This window comes from Crocodylus siamensis, chromosome 2 (genome assembly GCF_052110815.1).
Source record: "Crocodylus siamensis isolate JL-2025a chromosome 2, ASM5211081v1, whole genome shotgun sequence".
Classification (NCBI taxonomy): domain Eukaryota; kingdom Metazoa; phylum Chordata; order Crocodylia; family Crocodylidae; genus Crocodylus; species Crocodylus siamensis.
Window position 1 is genome coordinate 235,915,758 of NC_143396.1, and position 20,033 is coordinate 235,935,790.

At 40.2% G+C, this 20,033-nt stretch overlaps 1 protein-coding gene across 1 annotated transcript in view; it reads left to right on the top strand.

Moving 5' to 3' along the window:
* Positions 1-20,033, top strand: part of AVEN (apoptosis and caspase activation inhibitor) — a 193,150-nt gene that overhangs the window by 155,410 nt on the left and 17,707 nt on the right. The window contains exon 4 of the mRNA XM_090034650.1: positions 19,511-19,581. Within this exon, the coding sequence (XP_089890776.1) occupies positions 19,511-19,581 (71 nt within the window). The remainder of the gene's footprint in view (positions 1-19,510; positions 19,582-20,033) is intronic.

The window sequence follows — 20,033 nt, forward strand, 5'->3', positions numbered from 1 at the left end:
CCATAAAAAATTATTGCAGCAGAAATGCAATGTTCAGGCCATCTTTTTCTTCCCTAAGTAGTCCCTTAAATGTGTTTTACGTGTGTGTTAATTCTTTGCTGATAGTCATCAAATTACTAGAATTTCACAACTAACTTACTGTGGCTTTTTTAGAGTCTGACCTGCAAGTATATGATTAAAGCTTATTATGAAATTGATACATTACGTATAATTTTCAATTATTTCTTTTTGTGTTTCATTCGGCATGTATTCAACTGAAACAGTGCAAGAAATTTGAGGACTTAGGTCATCTGTTTCTGAATTTAAACAAATTGAATCACTCAGGGACAGGGCAGATTTTAAATAGTTAAAATACTTATCATGTCACCCAAAACAGCTCTGGGAAGACTAACAGAAAATTCTGATTAAAATAAGTCAAAAGGATTTAAAAAAATGAGCCAAGTTCTGGTGAGCAAAGACATTCATTTGGATGCTTATTTTTCTTAAAAGAATTTACTTGTTTCTATAATTCCAACCCCTGATCATACCATATCTCTTCATGACTTAATGTAACATTAGTAATGCAGAACGCCCAAGTAAAGATTCTGGCTTTCTGGCAAGGTAATAAAGCTATAAAAGATTCTGGCTAGTGGTAGCCCTGCTAGGTAAAATGTCACTTCAGAGACAAAGTTTGAAGTACCCTAAAGTTGGTCCTGTGGAGCTTTATGCTGTTGACAGGTGGATCCAGAATTTTATAAAGGCAGGTGCAGGAGCAGGCTGGAAGGTGGACCTTCCCACCACTGCTGACCTTTAGTAAAGAGCCATTCCTACCTTGCTCCAGCTGGGCTGCACAGAGAGCCCAGTTCAGCCAGAGACAGCAGCTCAGTCTTCCTGGGCCTGGTCTGGGGCTGGCAAGCATCATGGCTGTCGGGGCAGGGAGGAGAAACCTGGCTGCTGCCACTCTCTTCTTTCCTAAGCCTGACTCCCCACAGAGCAAGGCAGGAGCAGCTATGGAGCTGCCCTGCCCCCTGGGCAGCTGAGGACAGCAGCATCAGTGGGTGGGAGGGGAGGGAAGGGACAGGATTTCTTTCTTGTTTTAGGACATAAAGAAAAGTCCCTGACTGCTGCTTCCATGCCATGAACTGAAAGTGGGGGAGTGCATCCACACCACTGCACTCCTTTGGATTCACCCTTTGCTCTTGATATTAAATACACCTAAAATATTCAACATCACATTTGTATTAACATCTTTTGCTTTTTTCTTACATTTTTTCATATAAGTGATACAACATTGCAGCACCTATAGAACCACTAGCCAAAAATGCTTATCAATTATAAATGAAAGTTTAGTCTAAAAATATCTGCGTAGTTTCATGTTCTGGATATGATGTTCTGCAATTTTTGTTTCTCTGCATTGCGTTTGAGGTATAGAGCAACATGAGCATCTCTGGCTACATAATACCACCCTATTAGGAGTTCCAATTTTAAAATGTAGGGAAACAGCAAAAGACAATAAATGTAAAAAATCAAAACTCAGAGAACTATTTTTGTATAGCAAAACCAAAGTTTAAATTAATAACAGGCAAATCTTGAAAGGTTCCATTTAAAAAGGTGTAGAAATTTGGGAGTTTCTTTGCAAGATCCTTTAGACGTCCTTAATTCAGTTCTATTGCTTTTACTTCTCTATTTATTATGTGAAATTTAGTGTGCATTACTGTCTCCAAACAGAGGGTCCTATGTTCCTTCTGTGCTGCCAGTCTCAGAGACTTAGCTGTAGGAGTCTTTGTCTGCCTCTGAGAGAACTTCCTAGCCTGGTCCTGTTCCAGGAAATCGTGAGGGTATAAGAGAGAGAGAGAGAGAGAGAACAGGACACTAAGGGATGGACACTGCAATAGTTATAGAAAGACATTTGAGTAGAGCACACCCATTGCATTTTCTGTCTGCCTAGACAAAGAGGTATCATCTCTAAAGTGATAAGCCTAGAATGCTGGCAAGGAATAAACTGAAGGTTGTATGGAAGTTAGCCTGAAGAGAATGTATATACAAAGTGAAGGGTAACACCCAAAACTGCACATTAATGTGTCTAAAACATTCAGATGGTAATGGAAAACGCATCAGGTTCAAACTGTAAGAGCAGAAGCCTGTAGCCAGTTCATATTAGAATATACCCCTAAAAAAGAAACTTAAGTTGAAAGCAAAAACATGGATTGACAATATAAAACTAACAGAATATATCACTAGAATATAAGACGGCAGATGTGCATGTGGTTTTTCCTATACTGCATAGAACAAATTCTAAAACTCAAAATTCTTTATATTAAAACCAAACGTATATTTTATTTTGTAAAAGTTACACTAATGGAGCTCCACATTCATTGTGCCTTGATCATTTATTGTACAAGTCTGCTAACTTAGCAAGTAAATCCCCCAAAAGGCAACCTGTACAGCCTCACCAGTAAAAGATTCTAATGGCCAAATCCTGCCTTCCACTGTATGCACTATCCTCTGAATATGAGACTCGGGTAAAAATTTACACACTTGTACTGATAAGAAAGGATGCTCATATGAGCTGTTATGATACAACTGTTACATCTGTACGATTCTGTGTTGATATATAAGTGTATCAAAGCTATTCCATTTTTAACTTTGCTTCTTTCAGGGTCAATGTTAAGGTCATTTAGTAACCTTGTGCTACTAAAGAATCATGCAAAGGTAATGGATCATACTCCTAAGTAAGCTTAAGGAAATGCAGTCTAGATTGGGGATTATCAACCAGGCTGCTGAGAATGCTGGTCAATAATAGCACTGTTGTCTGTGCAAAAACTTACACGATTCACAAGATAATGCCAGAGATTTCAATTAGAGATCCATCATGTTGAAAAACTGTTGTAGTCTTTCTCAGTTGACTGCAACAGAAGAATTGCTTTATTATTTTCCATAGTCAAAAAGACAGTGAAAGCTAAAAGCTGGTATTTTTCTGGGGCATGCCTTGAGTCTAACGAAGTTGCGAACCACTGGTCGTAGATAAAAGTTCTGTAGGGTGAAAACACAACTGATTGGATTATCATGCCCAGCAAATAGTCTTGAGTGACTCAATGTCTGTCTGTGGGGGGGAAGTATCAATTGGGGTTCCTAGTAAAAGATCAAGACAGCTTTTTCTCTGTGGCTGTAGGGCACAAGACCCAGGGGCAAAAGCCTCAACTGCGGCAGAGGAAACCTAATTTGGAGATTAGGAAGAACTTTCTGACTATAAAGGTAGGCGAGCATTGGAACAGGCTACCTAGAGAAGTTGTGGAATCTTCATGCCTGGAAATTTTCAAGAGCAGAGATTTGGCTGGCATAGTTTAGTCAGGGATGATCCTACCTGAGGCATGGGGCTAGCTAGATGACCCTCTGAGGTTCCTTCCAGCTCTACTTTTCTATAATCCGATGGAAATGGCTAAGATTGAAAAATAAGCTTCTGATTAAAAAAATCATTGTGAGCTTTCACAACTTGTTTGCCTTTTAAATGTTTGAGGGGAAAGGGGGAGAGAGAGACATAATGCATAAGAATTCCCCATTCGTGTGTTAGTGGCATGTGTGAGGTACAGCAAACAACTTGTTTTGTTCCTGTTTTTACTGGGTTGAGAAGTGGGGTTGGAGGAAAATAACAGGTTACTTAAATCTAAGCATTATTTAAGTTTATTCATCTGTTTTCCTCTAAGAATACTTTTACATTTGTTTGAAAACTAGTACAGCTTTTTGGAGTGGGGAAAGAAATTAGCCAACAATTAAAATGATAAAGGATGACTACATGCTTACACTGTCAATGCAAATCTATTTAATGAGAGTCTAAAAGTCTAAAGGCTTTGTTCTCAAGTTTTAAATGACTTGCATAGCATGTTTCTTCAGATCTTCCGAAGAATAGTGTATTTTAATATTTTTCTAGTAAGTGAAAAGGTTAATGTGAAGGTTGATGCCATTGAAGGGAGTTGTATTTGCAGAGGGGTGGCAAGTAAGTTAGCTGAGTCATTTCATCATATGAAGAAGTCTGAACATTGAATAATAAAGCAGCAACTTCAGAGAATTTTTGTTTTTAAAAGCCAATACAATATTCACTGATTAAACTCTTTTTTTGAGCAGATTTAGAAACATGGTAAATATTGATTGCCTATTTGAATTAAAGCCCCCATGGTTGCTACCACACACACTGCTGGACTTGTGGCAGCAATCCTTGGAAAGTTTAAGAATGGAGTTAAGTAGAACTAAGGCCACCATTTTATCCTCAGTTTCATACAAGTGTTTTAAATACTAACACTGTAATACAGTAATTCACAACAATTTCTTGAATCCTGACAATGTGCCTGTTTATGTGATATAAGTGAGATCTGCCACAAGTAAACAATAGATAACAAAACCAACATAGTTCTTTTCTGTAAATATATCTCCTATATGCAGTAGTATCGCTTGGCTCGGAGGTATAGGAGTAAATCTGGCCCACATGCCCTCTACACATGCAAGTAAAGGCACAGTAGGATCTAATGCGCAGTTCACACAATTGCACCTCCTGCCATGCCGCACTGCCTGGCAGGAGTTGCGGTTGTGGAATCACGCATTAGGTCCCACTGTGCCTCATTGCCGGTGCAAGGGGAGCCTGATCCCAGGATCACCTCTGTGTTGATCCTTCCACAGTGGGGGTTTCGTGCACCCTGGAGCCCTAGGGATTGTGGGAACCATGATCCCCAGCGTCCAGGTGTTTTATGCACCCTTGAACCGTAGGGATTAGGGTAGCCACGGTCCCCAGAGCCCAGGGAGTTCATGAACCCTGAAGATCATGGCTGTGAGGATCTCTAGGGTTTGGGTGTGAGTGAAAGCCCTGGACCCTGGGTGCTGCAGCTACCATGATCCCTGGGGCTCACTGGGCATAGCACACCCCTGTGGCTGGTAGCCCTGTCAGCTGATGGGGCTCCCAGCCACACGCGAAACCCTGCTACACATGCAAAGTAAAGCTGCAAAGCAACCAGCTGTAAAGTTAGTACATGTTTTGAGGTCTAACTATAGCAGGTTGGAGCTTTTTATGGTGTAATAGCTGCTTTACACATGTAACTAGTCTCCAGGTAACTGTGCAATTAACCAGTTAATCGTGCCATACCTGGAACATGTAGAGGAGACCCTTATAAAATATGTGCTTTATGGAAAATTTGAAAGACTAAACAAAACCTGACCCTTCAGTATAAGGAGGGTTTTAGTAACTGTGCCTAAAATGGTACTCAATACAGTTTGCCTCTGAGAACATTTGCGGTTAGACTGTGTTCAGTATTGATTTGACTGGGCCCCTTACTGACATCTGTTGTCAGTGACCGGTAATTTTCCTTCTGTAGTCTGGCAAGATATTTGTTGTAGATATGTTTGCAGTGCAGTCTCTTAAGCCCTTTCCATGGTAAATGCACATCAGAACAGTCTCTGAAAGTAGTTTAATTCAAACCTTTTTCAAGGTTTGTGCATGTGAGGCCTCAAATTGTTCATTTGTGCAAAAATTGATTTAAACCAGGAGTTTCCAAACAGTAGTAGATGAGCTAGATGAGCTTGTTGGAAGTTTTACATAAACTTATTTTTTTTTTAAAAACATAGGCCTGATATTTGTAATAAAATGCCTGAGAAGTGAAATGTGTTTGATCATTTTCTTTTAAAGTCTGATGGCAAGTAACACTCACCATTCATACTAGCTTAGTAGAGTTATTCAGCGGTATGTGGTGAATGGTGGTATGGAGATGGTTCTGTATTCTCTTCTGGTGCATTGCTCAGGACCTTTGTTTGGCCCAGCCTTCAGCTTGTGCTCAGCTGCATTGCTTGAGATATAGAGGTGAACTTCATTGCCAGAACTTCTCTTGAGGGGTAAAAGACAGAGAGGCAGACCAGCTACAAAGCCTGCAACTTCACAGCATCTGATGAAGTAGGTTGTTGCCTTACTCCATGTTAGAGCATACACACGTACAGATCCTTGGCATTGTGAGCTGTCAACTTAATGCAATTCACCGTGCACTTAATACACATTGGAGGTGTATTATCTTGTGCTGCATTTAAGTTGACTCTGTTCTACATCTGGGTGTATGCTTTGACAGTTAAGTTGACTTTAAAAGGTTAAGTTGGCTTAGCTGTCAGAAACTTAGTAAGTGTGTATGCACCCTAAGGCAGGGGTGGGCAAAATGTGGCCCAAGGGCTGGATGCAGCCCGCCAGGCCATTCTATCTGGCTGGCGGGGCCCCTAAAAAATTTAGGAAATTATTTATCTGCCCTGGGCTGCCTGTCATATGGCCCTCGATGGCTTGCCAAAACTCAGTAAGCGGCCCTCTGCCCAAAATAATTGCCCGTCCCGCCCTAAGGTGACACCTTGCCCTACTTTCTGTTAAACTTTGCATGCATCTGTAAAATGCTTTTCCCCCTCATGTCCCCTTCTACCTCCTGACACTCTTTGCAGCAAACAAAATTGTATGATCTATCCTACTGTTTTTGCCCCATATTTGTCTTTATCCCTTGTCTGTATGTAGACTGACTAGATTTTAAGACTTTGGGAATAAAGATACTGCCTTTAAAACTGCCTTTACAGCATCTGTCATGCTATTGGTGCTTTACAAGTAATTGTAACATCTGTGCAAGGTGCTTCATTTATGAATTTCCACTGAAAGTCCTCTGCTATTTCTTCAGCCCTTCTCACATGGATGATTTTCACAAGCCAGTGACATAGGGAAGTATAATTCAAAAGCCAATGACCAGTGAACCTGATTACCTTTATATTTAAAAACAAATACCAGTAAATAAATTAATATAAACAGCAAAGTAATGACTCTAAAAAAAAAAAAAAAATTCAGAGGTGGAAAAGGTCATGTGGCTTTTCTTGAGGAAAAATGCAAATATTGAAAGTAATTAGCTTAAATAAAGTTTTAAACTTGACCCATAAGAAAATCAATAATTTGACACTGAAATATTATGTTTCATTATTTGTTCAGTGAAGAAAATAATGGAGAAGATTTACTCTGCCTATTCTAGGACAGGTAGCTACTTCTGTGTAGCCATCACTCCAGCTGGTTTCAAGTGAAGTTCAATATATACTGCACTTGTCGGGCTTCAGTCATTCGGTCCTGTGCCGCCTGGCTTTGGATGTGTATGGCTGTTCTTCGATCTGTCCCTCTGGTCTTAGTAAATGGACGTTCCTCTCTGGGGTAGTCTTTTCCCCAATCCTGCCTGCCACAACTTCGATGATTCTTTCAGTGGTGAGGTCCGACTACTGGGGCTTGTCTACATCCAGGACCACCAGTGGAAGTCTTCTGCGAGGCTCCAACCTCCCCTGTACCTCGCCCTGAACCCAGCCACGATGGGTTGCTGATACCTGTCTCGGCCTGACCCTCACTTGCAAGTATTCTAGTTTCTCCTGGGATTACATGTTAAGCTTCACACTACTACCCACATCAGAGCTACGCTTCATGGGCCTGCCTGGCCGTCTCGGACCTTTATGTGGCAGAGCCCTCCTTCCCAGTGGGTTAACACAAAGTCTATGTCACCAACCTCCCAACCTCTCCAAAGGTGGGAAACCAAAACCATAAAAAAAAAAGAAAGAATATTCACAGTACCCTGTGACTACACCAAAATTGGTCATCTTAGCCCAAGAGTTCCCTAATTAGCCCTGACCTATGCCTGCCCACACCTGGGTGCCACTCTCTTCCCTTCCTTGCGGTGGGTAATCTGCAAGCTAATTAGACCCTCGACATCCTTTCCAGCTCCGGCTATTTAATATTCCCCGTTGGGCCGCTTTATGTCCTGGGGCTTGTTTCCAGCAGCCCCTGTTGCTGCCTAAGCCTTCCGCCTCCCGCTCAGGACTATCCCAGGAGCCTGGCCGAACCTGTATCAATCCCTCTTGACTCGACACCTCGGATCCCGTCACTCTCCTGTCTTCTCTGGGGCCCACCCTGGTTACCCCACTTGCCTTTCTGATGCCCTGGACTCTCTCCCAGGGGTCCTCCGTCGGGGCGCAGCGTGCCCACTGCTTCTCTCTTTAGCCTGCCGCCGGCATCTTTCTCCTGAAGAACTCGGAGGCAGCCTTCAGCCCCGTGGGAGGCAATGCTGTTTCTTCTATCCTCAGGAAGGGGTCCTGGGAGTACCTCCTCTGTCGACTCACTTACTGCCCTCCCTCCTTCTACCTTGCTTGCAATGCCTTTTATCTCCCCGTGCCAGTTCTTCGTCCCTCTCTCTGCAGCTGGCTGCAGTTTTAAAAAGACGCGGCTCACAAGCCGCGTGGGTCCCACAGCCCCTTCCGGTCTCGCCGTGGCTCCGGCTGTAGGTAAGGGATTTTCCCTCACCTTCTCATTCTTCTAGTCTTTCCCAGGGCCTTCCGGCCCCTAGGGGTCCCCCTTGACCCCTTGGGGTCTGTCCTTTGTGTCCTCCCTGTGACATATACTTTTAAGTTTGTTCACCACATTTTCCTCCAGTGTTATGTAATTGTGAAGCATTCCAGGAGCCATAAAAAACGAAACTGATAAAAATTATGTGTGTAAATGTTATCCAGTATGAAAACGGCAAGAGCACAAGGAGGAAATAGCCTGCTCGATATTGTTTATATAGCATAAATTAGTGCAGCTTAATATTCATTGTTGCATCCTTTCTAAGCTTTTAATTGGGTTAACCATGACTTCGTACTCAGATTTTGGAAGCCTTTAGTTTTGGGCCTATCTTCCCTTCAACCATTGAGCTTCTGTACCCAGGACATTTCTAGCCGCCTCCTGAAGGTGAACAGAGAGCTACGTGCCTGTTCCCAGGCACATCCTGGGAGCATAGGGGCATCAGGCAGAGCTGCCCTCCCTCTGGAATGCTGTATGCCTTAACCGTTGAATCGCTGTTCCACATGCTGCAGCAGTGCCTGATGGCCCTGGCTTTCCCACTGGCTGCAGCCCCAGCCTCTGGCCTCCCAGTTAAGGTGACAGTATATGCCAGCAATGTGACTATTTTTATGAGGGTGTTATCCAGTCCTCAGTTGACTGTCAGCAGTTCTAAGAGCATGCCATCTCAGCCAGCGTCAACTGGGGCAAAAGTGATGCATTTCTATGGAGCACCTGGGCTGAAGCTCAGCCCCTAGGCCTGCCTGGAGGCCAGTCTGGGTACTGCGATGTCTTCAAAGCCCTAGGTATTTTTCTAGACCCACCAACCTATCTCATTAATAATTGGGAAGGCCTTGATGAAGAGGTTAAGGCAAGATTACAGCAGTGGTACTGGTTGTGGTGCCTGTCCACCCTCTCCTGCCAAAGACCAGTCGTGGTCATCAACAACCTGGCAGCTGGTACTCTGTGGCATGCATGGTACTCTATAATGGACCTCCCAAATGATCCTGCTTGAAGGGCTCCAGAAGTTCCTTGTTGGACATCTTCTGGAATAGACACCAGTGGCTCCAGCGAGCTGCCCTGTACCTGCCCACCAGTGGAGGAGGTCAGGGCCTAATTGACTTGATGGCTGCCTTCTGCCTGTAAGACTTTTGGAACCTACTCTTTGCTCATTTGGCTGGGATAGTTCCCCTGGCAGCAGCTGGCCTTAGTTTTCTGCATTGGGTAGGGACCTCAACCTTGATCAGGAACTTTTTCTGTTGGATCCCAATTACCTTGGTTGGGATGACCTACTGCCCTTCTACTACAGCCATGCCCATGCCTGGTGGGCCCACTTCTAGCTGAGACCCCAGGGCAGGCTTCTGCAATTTCCAGAGCTGCTGCTGGAGCCCCTGGTCTATAATTTGGCCTTGCAGCAGAGAGAGAGGGAGCAGACTTGTCTGTTTTGGTTTTTGTTGTTTTTTTCTTTTCCTATTTCAATGGATCATTGTAAATAATAGTGCCTAATTATTAAAAATGTTGTGGTTTTCCTCTGGATGTCCTTACTGGCTCTTTGTATCTAAAACACTACGAGAAGTAAAACAGCAAAACAGGAATTTAAAGAAAGTGGCATGTGTTTTTCCATGGCATGTGAACTGTATGTCATGTCTAGCTTTTGCAATGTTTATCCATGCAGCTGATATACAGCTTAGAGGGGAAAGAACCTAGAGAGGTCACTTATCACTGGAAGAAATTGGTTAGCAAATAAGCCGTAGGCATTTAGTTGTACAGTATTTTGTAATGCTGTTAATAGTGCTATATTTTCTGCCTCATGGGGCCACAAAATTTAAAGATAATGGGGTAATATTCACTGTCTCACTGTTGGAATTATTATATATTTTAAAGGCTTTTATACTGACAAGTGAGACATTCACCCTGAAGAAAATCTTCTAAAAATGAACTGGGTTTCTATTTCTAATCTTCAAGTCTGATTACAAGTTAAGATGTGTGTACTTCAGATGTTACCTTTTAGTTCTATACTTGGAATTTTGGAAGTGGTGATAGTTCTTAAGACTCCATTTAAATTACAAGTGTAGCCATATCAAAGTTCTGGTATTCAGTGCTATAAACTTAGAAACATATTTATAAGCATAGAACAGTGCCATTTTAACCTCATGGTTGTTCCCTGACATGATGGAATACAGACCGTCCATAGAGTTGCATTGGTACTGCGGGTTTTTTGAAATTCCTTCATCACTGATGGGAGAGCCAAGTTACTTAAGGTATAATGGGTCATTTAACTACCCAGAGCAAGCCTAGATGGCACTAAAAATGCTAGTAGCATTCTTACTAGCACTATGCAGTTGTATCAGGCAATCCGTTTTCAGAATGTTTTTTTCTTAATCTGGTTAGAAAAAAATATTTTCTAGTTTGTAGTATACTACAAGATCCTTGATATTACATTTGTGTAGACAAGGTCTAAGAACTCTTACTCCTAAGCTTGTTCTCAGTAGAAGTACATTACTGTATCAAAAGCAGTGACATATGAGGATGTTAAAGTTTCATTGACTAAGATTAAATAGATCCTCCACTGTGTGCACATGCACATGTGTAAATTGTCAAAGGACATTAACAGATTGCTAAAAAGGGACCTCTTGTAGCAGACCTAAATGTTCTCTAGAATTTTCCTAGATGAAAAAAGGTGAGAGACTCCATCTTGGTTAAGGTAGAGCTAAATGTTTTCTGAATATCTAATTCCACAATGAAATTTTATACATAACTATTTTATAACTCCAAGCACATAACATTATCCCAGATCACCATTTATCAATTGCATTTTAACTCAGGATTTCCAAGCTCCATATCGACCAATCTTCTTTAAAAGCTACCAGTTAAAATATTGTTCAAGGAAGTCCATTGTCTCCTGGAAGTCGGAAATTGTGTGTCAAGCTGTTGCATAAACCTTTTGGAATTTGTACTATATCACTGCACAAACCTTTGGTGAATAACAAAACTGAGGAAAATGAAAGAGTACTAAAGGTACCATTTATGGTATTATACTGTTTAGGAATACCTGTCAGGTTCTTGATAATGCACTGGCTTAGTTTTATTTCAACGTACTGGTTTTAATAGTATCTGACTAAAATCAGTGGATGCAAAGTTCTTTCAGGCTCTTCTTACATTTTGTTTGATACAATCACACTGTCCACATTTGCTTAATTTGTGGCTTTACTGGTCTCATGGGTGGAATAACTCTACCAACCTAGCTATCCATATAGAGAGCTCTCTCTCTTGCTGCATAGAGAGATCACATTAGCTACAGTGCAATCTGCTACAAAATAGGAAAACTGGAAAAGTAGAAATTGAATTAGAAGAATTTGGTAGATTTCTTTGCTGTGAGAGCAGCTGGAATGCTTCTATCCAAAATTAAAGGAGGATTGACCTATTTCTTTTGGAAAAGTGTAAGCTAGGGGTTGGCAACCTTTTCCTATCGCAGGATGCTGTTTGCATCCCAGCCACGGATTACAAATCTCTGCACCCCTTTTCCCTCCTTCCCCACAGTGATCAGCAGATGCTGCTGAGGGAATAAATGGAAAAAGGCAGGTGATAGGACCATGGGAATGCTTCCTCTGCTGAACACAGCAGGCAGTAGGACACTAGGGACACCCTCTCTGCTGCCCTGACTGGAGCCTGCTACTGATTCCTGAGCTACCACAGGCCAGATCCAGCCTACGGGCTGTAGATTGCCACCCCCTTATGCAAACAAATATCCTTTATTGTTAGGCCAATTTGTAATTACATAGACTGCCTCAGTGCACCAAATGCCCTGATGGAAAATACATAGGAGAGACCAAACAATAACGGCACACCGGAATGAACGCACACCGGAAGTCTATCAAAGACAGGAATACCCAATTATCTGTGGGGGCACATTTCTCACAAGAAAACCACTCTCTCTCCAGTCTGTCAGTTCTAATCCTCAAAGGGAATTTACAGAACACGTTTCACAGATGAGCCTACAAACTTCACTTCATCAACCTAGTAGATATAAAAAATCATGGACTAAATATAGACATTGGATTTATGACACATTTATATCTTTATTTATTTATTTATTATGGCAGATTTATATCTGCCTAACATCTGACTCTTCAGGTACCTCTCCACTATCTACCAGCTACATTTATACCCTACCCACACCCCAACCTGTCTCTCACCCACTGATTCTTCAATTTACATCTTCATTGACTAGCATTCTTGCACGCATACCAGCCTCTGGCTTCTTTACCATTCATTCCATCCAGGAAGAGCATACACCACCTGCAGATGCTTCCTCAACTTGACAAAATGTATTTATACCCAAAAATTTGCAAAGAAGAATTTTTCCAGCTATTTCACTTGGTCTAATAAAAGGTATCAGATTTACCAAAATAACCTTTGTCTGCGTATAGACTGTCCCATAATTTTTAATTTTCCCTGCAAATATTCATAAATACTTTTTAGTATGTACTTTTTAAAACCTGTGGATTCGAGCTGTCCTTTCTCTTCTGTTGACGATAGGAGAGGTGAATTTGTAAGGAAATCAGTCAAAATGAGACTGAGGCTACACTACTTCACTCGATTGTTGCTTTTTCATTTCTGGTCTCTAAGAAATTTGAAATTCATTGTCCTCTGAAGGAGTTTTTGTGAGTGCATGCATACTTTCATTAAGTAAGAAGGTGGTAAGATTGTTACTGGAGGTTCAGTGGGGACACCGACTTGTGTGAAACTGAAGGAATCACCTTCCAACACTTCATTCAACTATTTTTTCACCATTCATTTTCATATGCATATTATTTCATCTTTCCTGATTCTCTTATTGCTTTCTTTTTAATTCTACCATATTATTTCATATCTCCTCTTCTTCCTATTATTTATTTTGACTTTTTTCATTCGTTAACTCTCTTTGGCTGCTTTCCCCATCAGCTATGAGAGAATAGAACACTTTTTGAAACATACATAGTTATATATATTAGGTTTTTTTGTGCAGGTCTTTGTATTTGGACATTGTTTTGTATATATCGAATGTACAGAAAAATCTTAGGACCACCCTATTGGTTGAGGTATCTCATGGAGAGCTGTTTATTATTAATGTAAATATGTAAATGACTTTTTAGAATGAATTATAAAGTTAGGAAAACCCAAGACCCCTTGCACCATATTTAACTAGGGGAAGTGTTACAATTTTTTACCTATATATAAAATAAACTATAGTTGTGGATAAAGTGCTCCATGAAATACAATATGGGAAAACAAGAGAAGACTGTCTCAGGGCTCTGACATCACAAAGGACCTGACTTTATTTTTGCAGTTACCATGATGCCTTCAGAATCTATTTTTGGCTAACCATGGAAGCAGCTAGCATGGGTACTTTCTCCTTTTCTCTGCAGTTCCTCCTTTCTTCTCCCTGTGGTTACCAACTGCTTCATACGTTGTACATAGATAACTTTTTTCCTTGATACGTTAGGGGATGCATTAATCTCCATCATGGGTGCTAATAGACCCCTTTTGACTTAATATTGAAAGTTAGTTTCTTTTCTTGGCTCTTCACAACCAAAATGTAAATCCAGCAAGAGAGACAAAGGAAAAATAAACCACCATCTAAAGGAAACCCAAGCCAGCTTCATCTTCAAAAGTAGGGGTCTCTTCCTTTAATTGGTTACCTAAGTCATCAGAGGAGCCTGAACTATCAGTCTCAGACAAGTCCCAGTCCAGTGGTTAAGGCTGCTTTTTCCTGAAGGACAATATTAGAAGTCTGGTAGAGGTGATTTATTTCACCTTAAAAACAGTAGACCTTCCATCAAAGCCCATTCCAGCCTACATCCTCAGGTTGAAATGTGGTAAGAAAGACAAATGGGGTTGTGTGATACTAGACTCCTACAAAAAGGCCATGGACTTAGAATGGTCCAGTCCAGAAAGGAAGAGAACTGAAAGTGTTGCCACTGTATGAAACTATTCGACCAGCAGCTGGACAAGCCAGTCAAGTTCTCCCAATTCCCATGATGGAATATATCACCTCAGGTCAGACCAGTCTTTACATAGGAAAACTGTGATCCTGCTAGATGGGGGAGAATGTGTCAGGTTTTTTTTGTAGGTTAGAAGAATGTGAATTACCTAAAAGAGACGTTTGATTCTTCCTGCTTTATCTGGTGACCAGTTTTGGTCTCTGCAGTTCCTGCTTCTGTGCCCCTCTGTTGTTTTAGTTCCTTTATAAACCTGCCGAAGTTCATAGAGAGGTTCTGAGAAGCAGCTCAAGAATATCTGGTTTATGGCCACATGTCTCCTCAGCAATGCCCTAACCCTGTATAGCAAATCACTGTGGTCAAGCAAGAATACTCTGTGGGATGAGCCATCTTACTCAGGGCTCCTAGGTGTAATTAAAAATCCTTTTCCAGGAACTAGAGAGTCCTTTATTTGCAATTCCCTCTTTAACCAGTACCAGTATCTCTCGTATTTTTACTGCATTCAAGTCAAATATTCTTCCTAAGCAGTAGCCAGTGAATTAGGTCTTAAGAGTTTATCTTCTGAACAATGTAGTCCTCCCTTCTATGGAAACCTTCCGCCTCCAGAAATGACACTACATCAGACAGGTGCATTTTTACCATAATTAGTTTAGTTGGTTACATAGAAATTCATGAGTTTCTACTTCAGTATCCAAGAACAGGCAGAAGTGAATAGCGTATTAGATAATCTCTGTTTTCTAGTTCCACCAGTCGAGAGGTTCTTCAGTTTCTGCTTGAGCTCTTTGGATCTCAATATTAATTTTTCTAATTTAGCTCTTGGCTTTCTGTGTCTCTTCAGTCTTGGTGGTATGCCTGTGGTTAAAATTACAGCATATCCAGAATAAGGAGCAGACAATTCTTGTGTTTAAAAAGGAAAAAAAAGAGGGGGAAAAAAAAGGAACTCTGTTACTTATCCAGTAGATAAGCAGTGAAGGATGGAAAACACAGTATAGGACTTACAAGGAAGAAGGTACCCAGTTTTATCTTCTCCAAAATAAAAGTTTCCAAGAAGTCCATCTTGATTTCTTCTGTCTGCTGTTGTTCTCACAATGCTTCCAGACAGAGCCATCTCACAGTCTTGCATGAATAAGATAATATGTTGAATTATTTTTGCTTATAGCATTGTGTACAGTGAAAAGTGAAATACTTAAGATTTTATCCCGTATGAATGAAAACATGTAAAATATGTTTTACATCACTCTTCGTAACCTTTTGTCTCTTGTTTTTAATATAGTAGTACATGCAGTATGTCAGCTGTATCATGCACAATATTTGGTATCAAGTTACTGTTTTTTCCCCCGTATATCTGTTCTGTCCTCCGGTTAGCTTCACCTTTTAACCTTTAATCCTTGTATATTATCCAACATTTTAAAATATTCATCAAAGAATGTTGATAGTAATTTACTGTTTGTCTTTTCTAACTTAATGCAAAAAGCAGTAGGCTAATTCTGTCAATTGAAATAAGCTATGGAATATGCAGTCATTTTATTCAGTTACATATTTTAGTCCTAAAAGAATCTGCTGCCTTAGATCCTCTCTACTTTCACAATAAAAAGTATACTGAATAATAATTGCTATTAAAGTAAAAGATATAAAAGGTAGCTTGTTGTTTATAAACATACTTAAATATATTTAATAATACTGCATTGTTTTGAAGACCAAATACTATTTTGTAAAGATTAGAGTCTAACATAAAAAATGCTTTTGTATCTGACAGGAACTTGATCACTGTAAGACATTTTATTAGTATTCATCACGTAAAAGGAAGTTAAATACAGACTAAAGGAATCTATAAAAAATAATTGGTTAAGCCAACATTCTCATTAACTTAATTTGCATTAAACGTGCTGTTGTGAATTGTAGTTAATGCTTTTCCATTTGAAAGGCATGCTTTGTTACTGTATTTAAAAGCCCAGTTAAAGGATATGAGTTAATCTGCAGTCTTTTTCAGAAACTTCTCAACTTGTGGGTCAGTAACTATAGTATCTACCCCTAGAAGCAGTCGTTTGAGAATGAGGAACCAGAAGCCATTTCCTGATCCCAGTAGATGTTTCCATTGAAGTGGATTTGTTTATCCACTTTTCATGCAACCCTTCTCAGATATCTAAGACATCCCTGACAATTTTGTTGAAGACCAGCCACACCACAGGAAATGGTGGCAAGTGGAATTACCAATCAGTGCTTGTTTTGTCACAGTATAAAAGCCTGAGAGCCCCTTGGTTTACTTAATTTCCTGTTCAACAAAAATTCAGCCATGGCACATGGTTTAATTGAGCATTTTTCAATCACAGGCATTCATAAATCATGAATAAAATACTGAAAATCATGGGACTGGCTTTGAAATTAGGAGATTTTAAAAAATATTTGAGGCTCTTTCTGTGTACTTTCTAAATTAACAGCATTAACTGTAATTTATTAATAGCAGTCTAAATTGGTTTGGGGACACATTAAGAGGAATTGTTTCTTCTTGTATGCAATTAAGAATAAAGGACTTGTATGAATTCTATATTCTGAGGAGGGGGCTTGAAGTTAGATACTAAAGTTCATACTTAATGAATGAATAAAGGGTTTTAATTTTCAATTGTACTGAACGAAAGGTTGGTATTGAAGCCAAAAAGAAACAGTAAATGCCTCTAAAAATAAGGCTTCCCAATAGGTGTATTTAAATGCCTAATAGTAAATACCTGCATTTGTAAATTTGGCTTTGGTTTTCTTTATAAATAGTAATCAGTACTTTTATTTCAGCTAAATCATGATAGCTGATAGACTCTGGCAGAACTACATTGGTTATATTCACTTCACATCTGCAGAGTTTCCTTCACAATTGTGCAGACTGGGGTGCTTCTTTTTTAAACAAAGTAGTCATTTTTTCAAATATTTCCAAAATCTTCTTTCAGTTTTCAGATTCCCCCAAATCAGTAACATTTGCTGGAAGGATCTCAAACAGTGACTTAATTTTTTTTTACTTGAATCCAACACAAGATTTTCCCACCTCGCTCCATTTCACATGGTGGGGAAAAAAATCCCCTTGTCTTGGATTCAAGTACAAGGTGGCAAGGGAAGAAGGAGTAGGTGGCTGCTGTGGCTTTGACTCCAATACTGACCCAGACTCAAGGTTGGAGCTGCAGCGCTACCCTCCACCCCCTGCTGCCTCCTCCGTGTCCCCCTATCCCTTGCCACCACTGGAGCTGGCCCTCCAGCTCTGGTTTTGGCCCTGGCTCTGGCTCCACTTCAACCTGGGGTATGGAGCACATGGCTGCTCTGGCCCTCACCTGACCATGGCGGTAGCCACAACTCTGTCCCCAGCTCTGGTGCTGCAGCCAGAGCTGGTGTTCCTGCAACTGTAGCAAACTTCATGTGCTCCATGCCCCTAGCTGAAATGTGGCTTAGTGGGGCCAGAGTTGGAGGATATCTGGTGGTGGAAGGGATGCAGGCAGGAGGAGGTGGGCAGGGCAGGAAGGGGAGTGAGGCAGGGAGGGCAGGTGGGATGGGGGCAGGTGGTGGAGTGGAGTAGTCATGGTGGGGCAGGGGGGTGAGTAGGCAGCAAGGGGGAGATGATGTGGGGCGTGTGGCAGGGAAGAAGGTGTGGGGAAGACAAGGGGCAGAGGTAAGGCTACTGACTTCTCAGTGTCCTCACTGTAGTAGCGGCAAAGTGGGGGAGGGTATGACTTTAAGATGGCTGTCCAATAATTAGTGTTTATGCATGGATAATTATCAACAGATTTATAAATTTTCTGTGTATAGACTCTAATTATTAGGGGGTCATCTTAAATTCAAAGTCATTTTGAATTTGGGTAAATACAGTATCTATTATTTATATAAATTATTAAATTTGTATTTGTTAAATATATTTATTTTTTAATATTTTTAATTCAGTGCACTGCAATAGTGTAAATTCTAGGTGGACTTATGAAGTTTTGTAAAAAGAAGTTGAATCCCTTCTGTTAAGTACACAGGCTTAACTATAGAACTGTTATGGTAGCTCTGCTATATAATATCTGTATGTATCTGATTGTATTCCTGTCTCCTGATCTTGCATTTACTGTTTGTCATATATTCTAAGCTTTTTTGGCGCCCAGGATCTTGCATGTTTTGGCAACAGCTCAACTAATGGGGCTCTTATCTGGAGCTTCTGATCACCACCTGACAGTCCTACAGCAATATAAACATTTTAACTGCATACAAAAAAACCCCATTCATACAAAAACATCTATTTTAGAAGACTTTTTTACACTTGATAATCAAGAACCAGCCAGTTATGAAATGTCGGAATTAAAGTTGCCCATGCAACCTTAATTCTTCATCCCATTTATATATATTATTATATGTGTTTTTACTTACGTGACCACAGACTATTTTTTCCTCCACTGCCCTCAGGGCAAATATAATCTTTAAAGAATATAGCTGACAGACTGTAACCAGCATCTATAAAGCAAGCAAACCAAATTTTTTAAGAAGCTTTTATGTGATTTGGGGAGATTTTCATATGGATGGTGGAAGGCACATACACAGACAGATTGAAGGTCCTTGCTTCCAAGCTAGCTGGGGCTAGAGCTTCTTAAGAAAATTGTTGTAAGAGCATAAGTAGAATAGTAATTCTTTCCTAAGCTTGTTTTTAGAAACTTCAGGACTACTTCTGCTGAATTGTTTTTTAAATCTCCAGCCTAAGACATATGTAAAATATAAAAAAAAATCAGCCAAAATGGTTAATGTGGCAAAGTAATAAACAAGTAATGGAAACTGTTAGGTATCCTTGCATATTAGTGGCACTTCCAGTTCTGATTATAACAGTATGCTGTGTTGTATCTTATACTTGTTATATGTTTACTATATATTTCATAATTCCCTGGGTAATGAAGAGTTCTTAGACTTGTTTCTTTTTCCTTCTGCAGTTTTGAATTGAAATCTGACCTAAAATTGATAGTGTCTTCTGATAAGGCAGAAGATAATACCTATTGATGTCTCTGTGCAGTTTCACAAGAACTTGGAACTCTTCTGCATACCAGAAATAAACACTGTTATAGGGGCTTGAATGAAAGCTATGTTAACAAGTTTAATGCAAAGTTGCACAAATTTCAGCTTTTATTGATCAGGAAAATCTTGTATGGGTTTTTTTTGGAAGGCCTGTTATTTATAATAGATTCATTTAATGTTCCTTCTGTAGGAGATTCCTTCTCACAGTTCCGATTTGCTGAAGAAAAGGAATGGGACACAGAAAACGTATGCCCTAAACAGGTAACACAAGAGAGCATTGGATTTTTGTAAATGCAAATACTTTTATAACATTTTTGTAAATGCAAAATATACTTCCAGACTAGATTTATCTTTTTACTTTATGTTCATGATCGTTGATTCATGGTCAGTATATATTGCTGATACAGTTGTTGATCTTCCACCAGTGTAAAAATACATTGACCATTCTAAAGACATTCTTATATGCTTTTCTGTTCCGCTGTACCCTCTTGGGTTTCTTCTCTCCTGCTGATGAAGGACAGTCCCAGCAGTAATGTTTGGCTTTTTTGTTTTTGTTTTTAAATGGAAGCTAAATGAAAAAAATGAACTCCAAGAGAAATCTACCCAGAAGTAGACAAAGGATTGTGGTCTGGCTTTGCAGGCAACTCTAGTAGGATAAATGCTTAGTAACTGTACTAGAAGTTACCAGGATAACTAAGGCTTCTGACAGAACT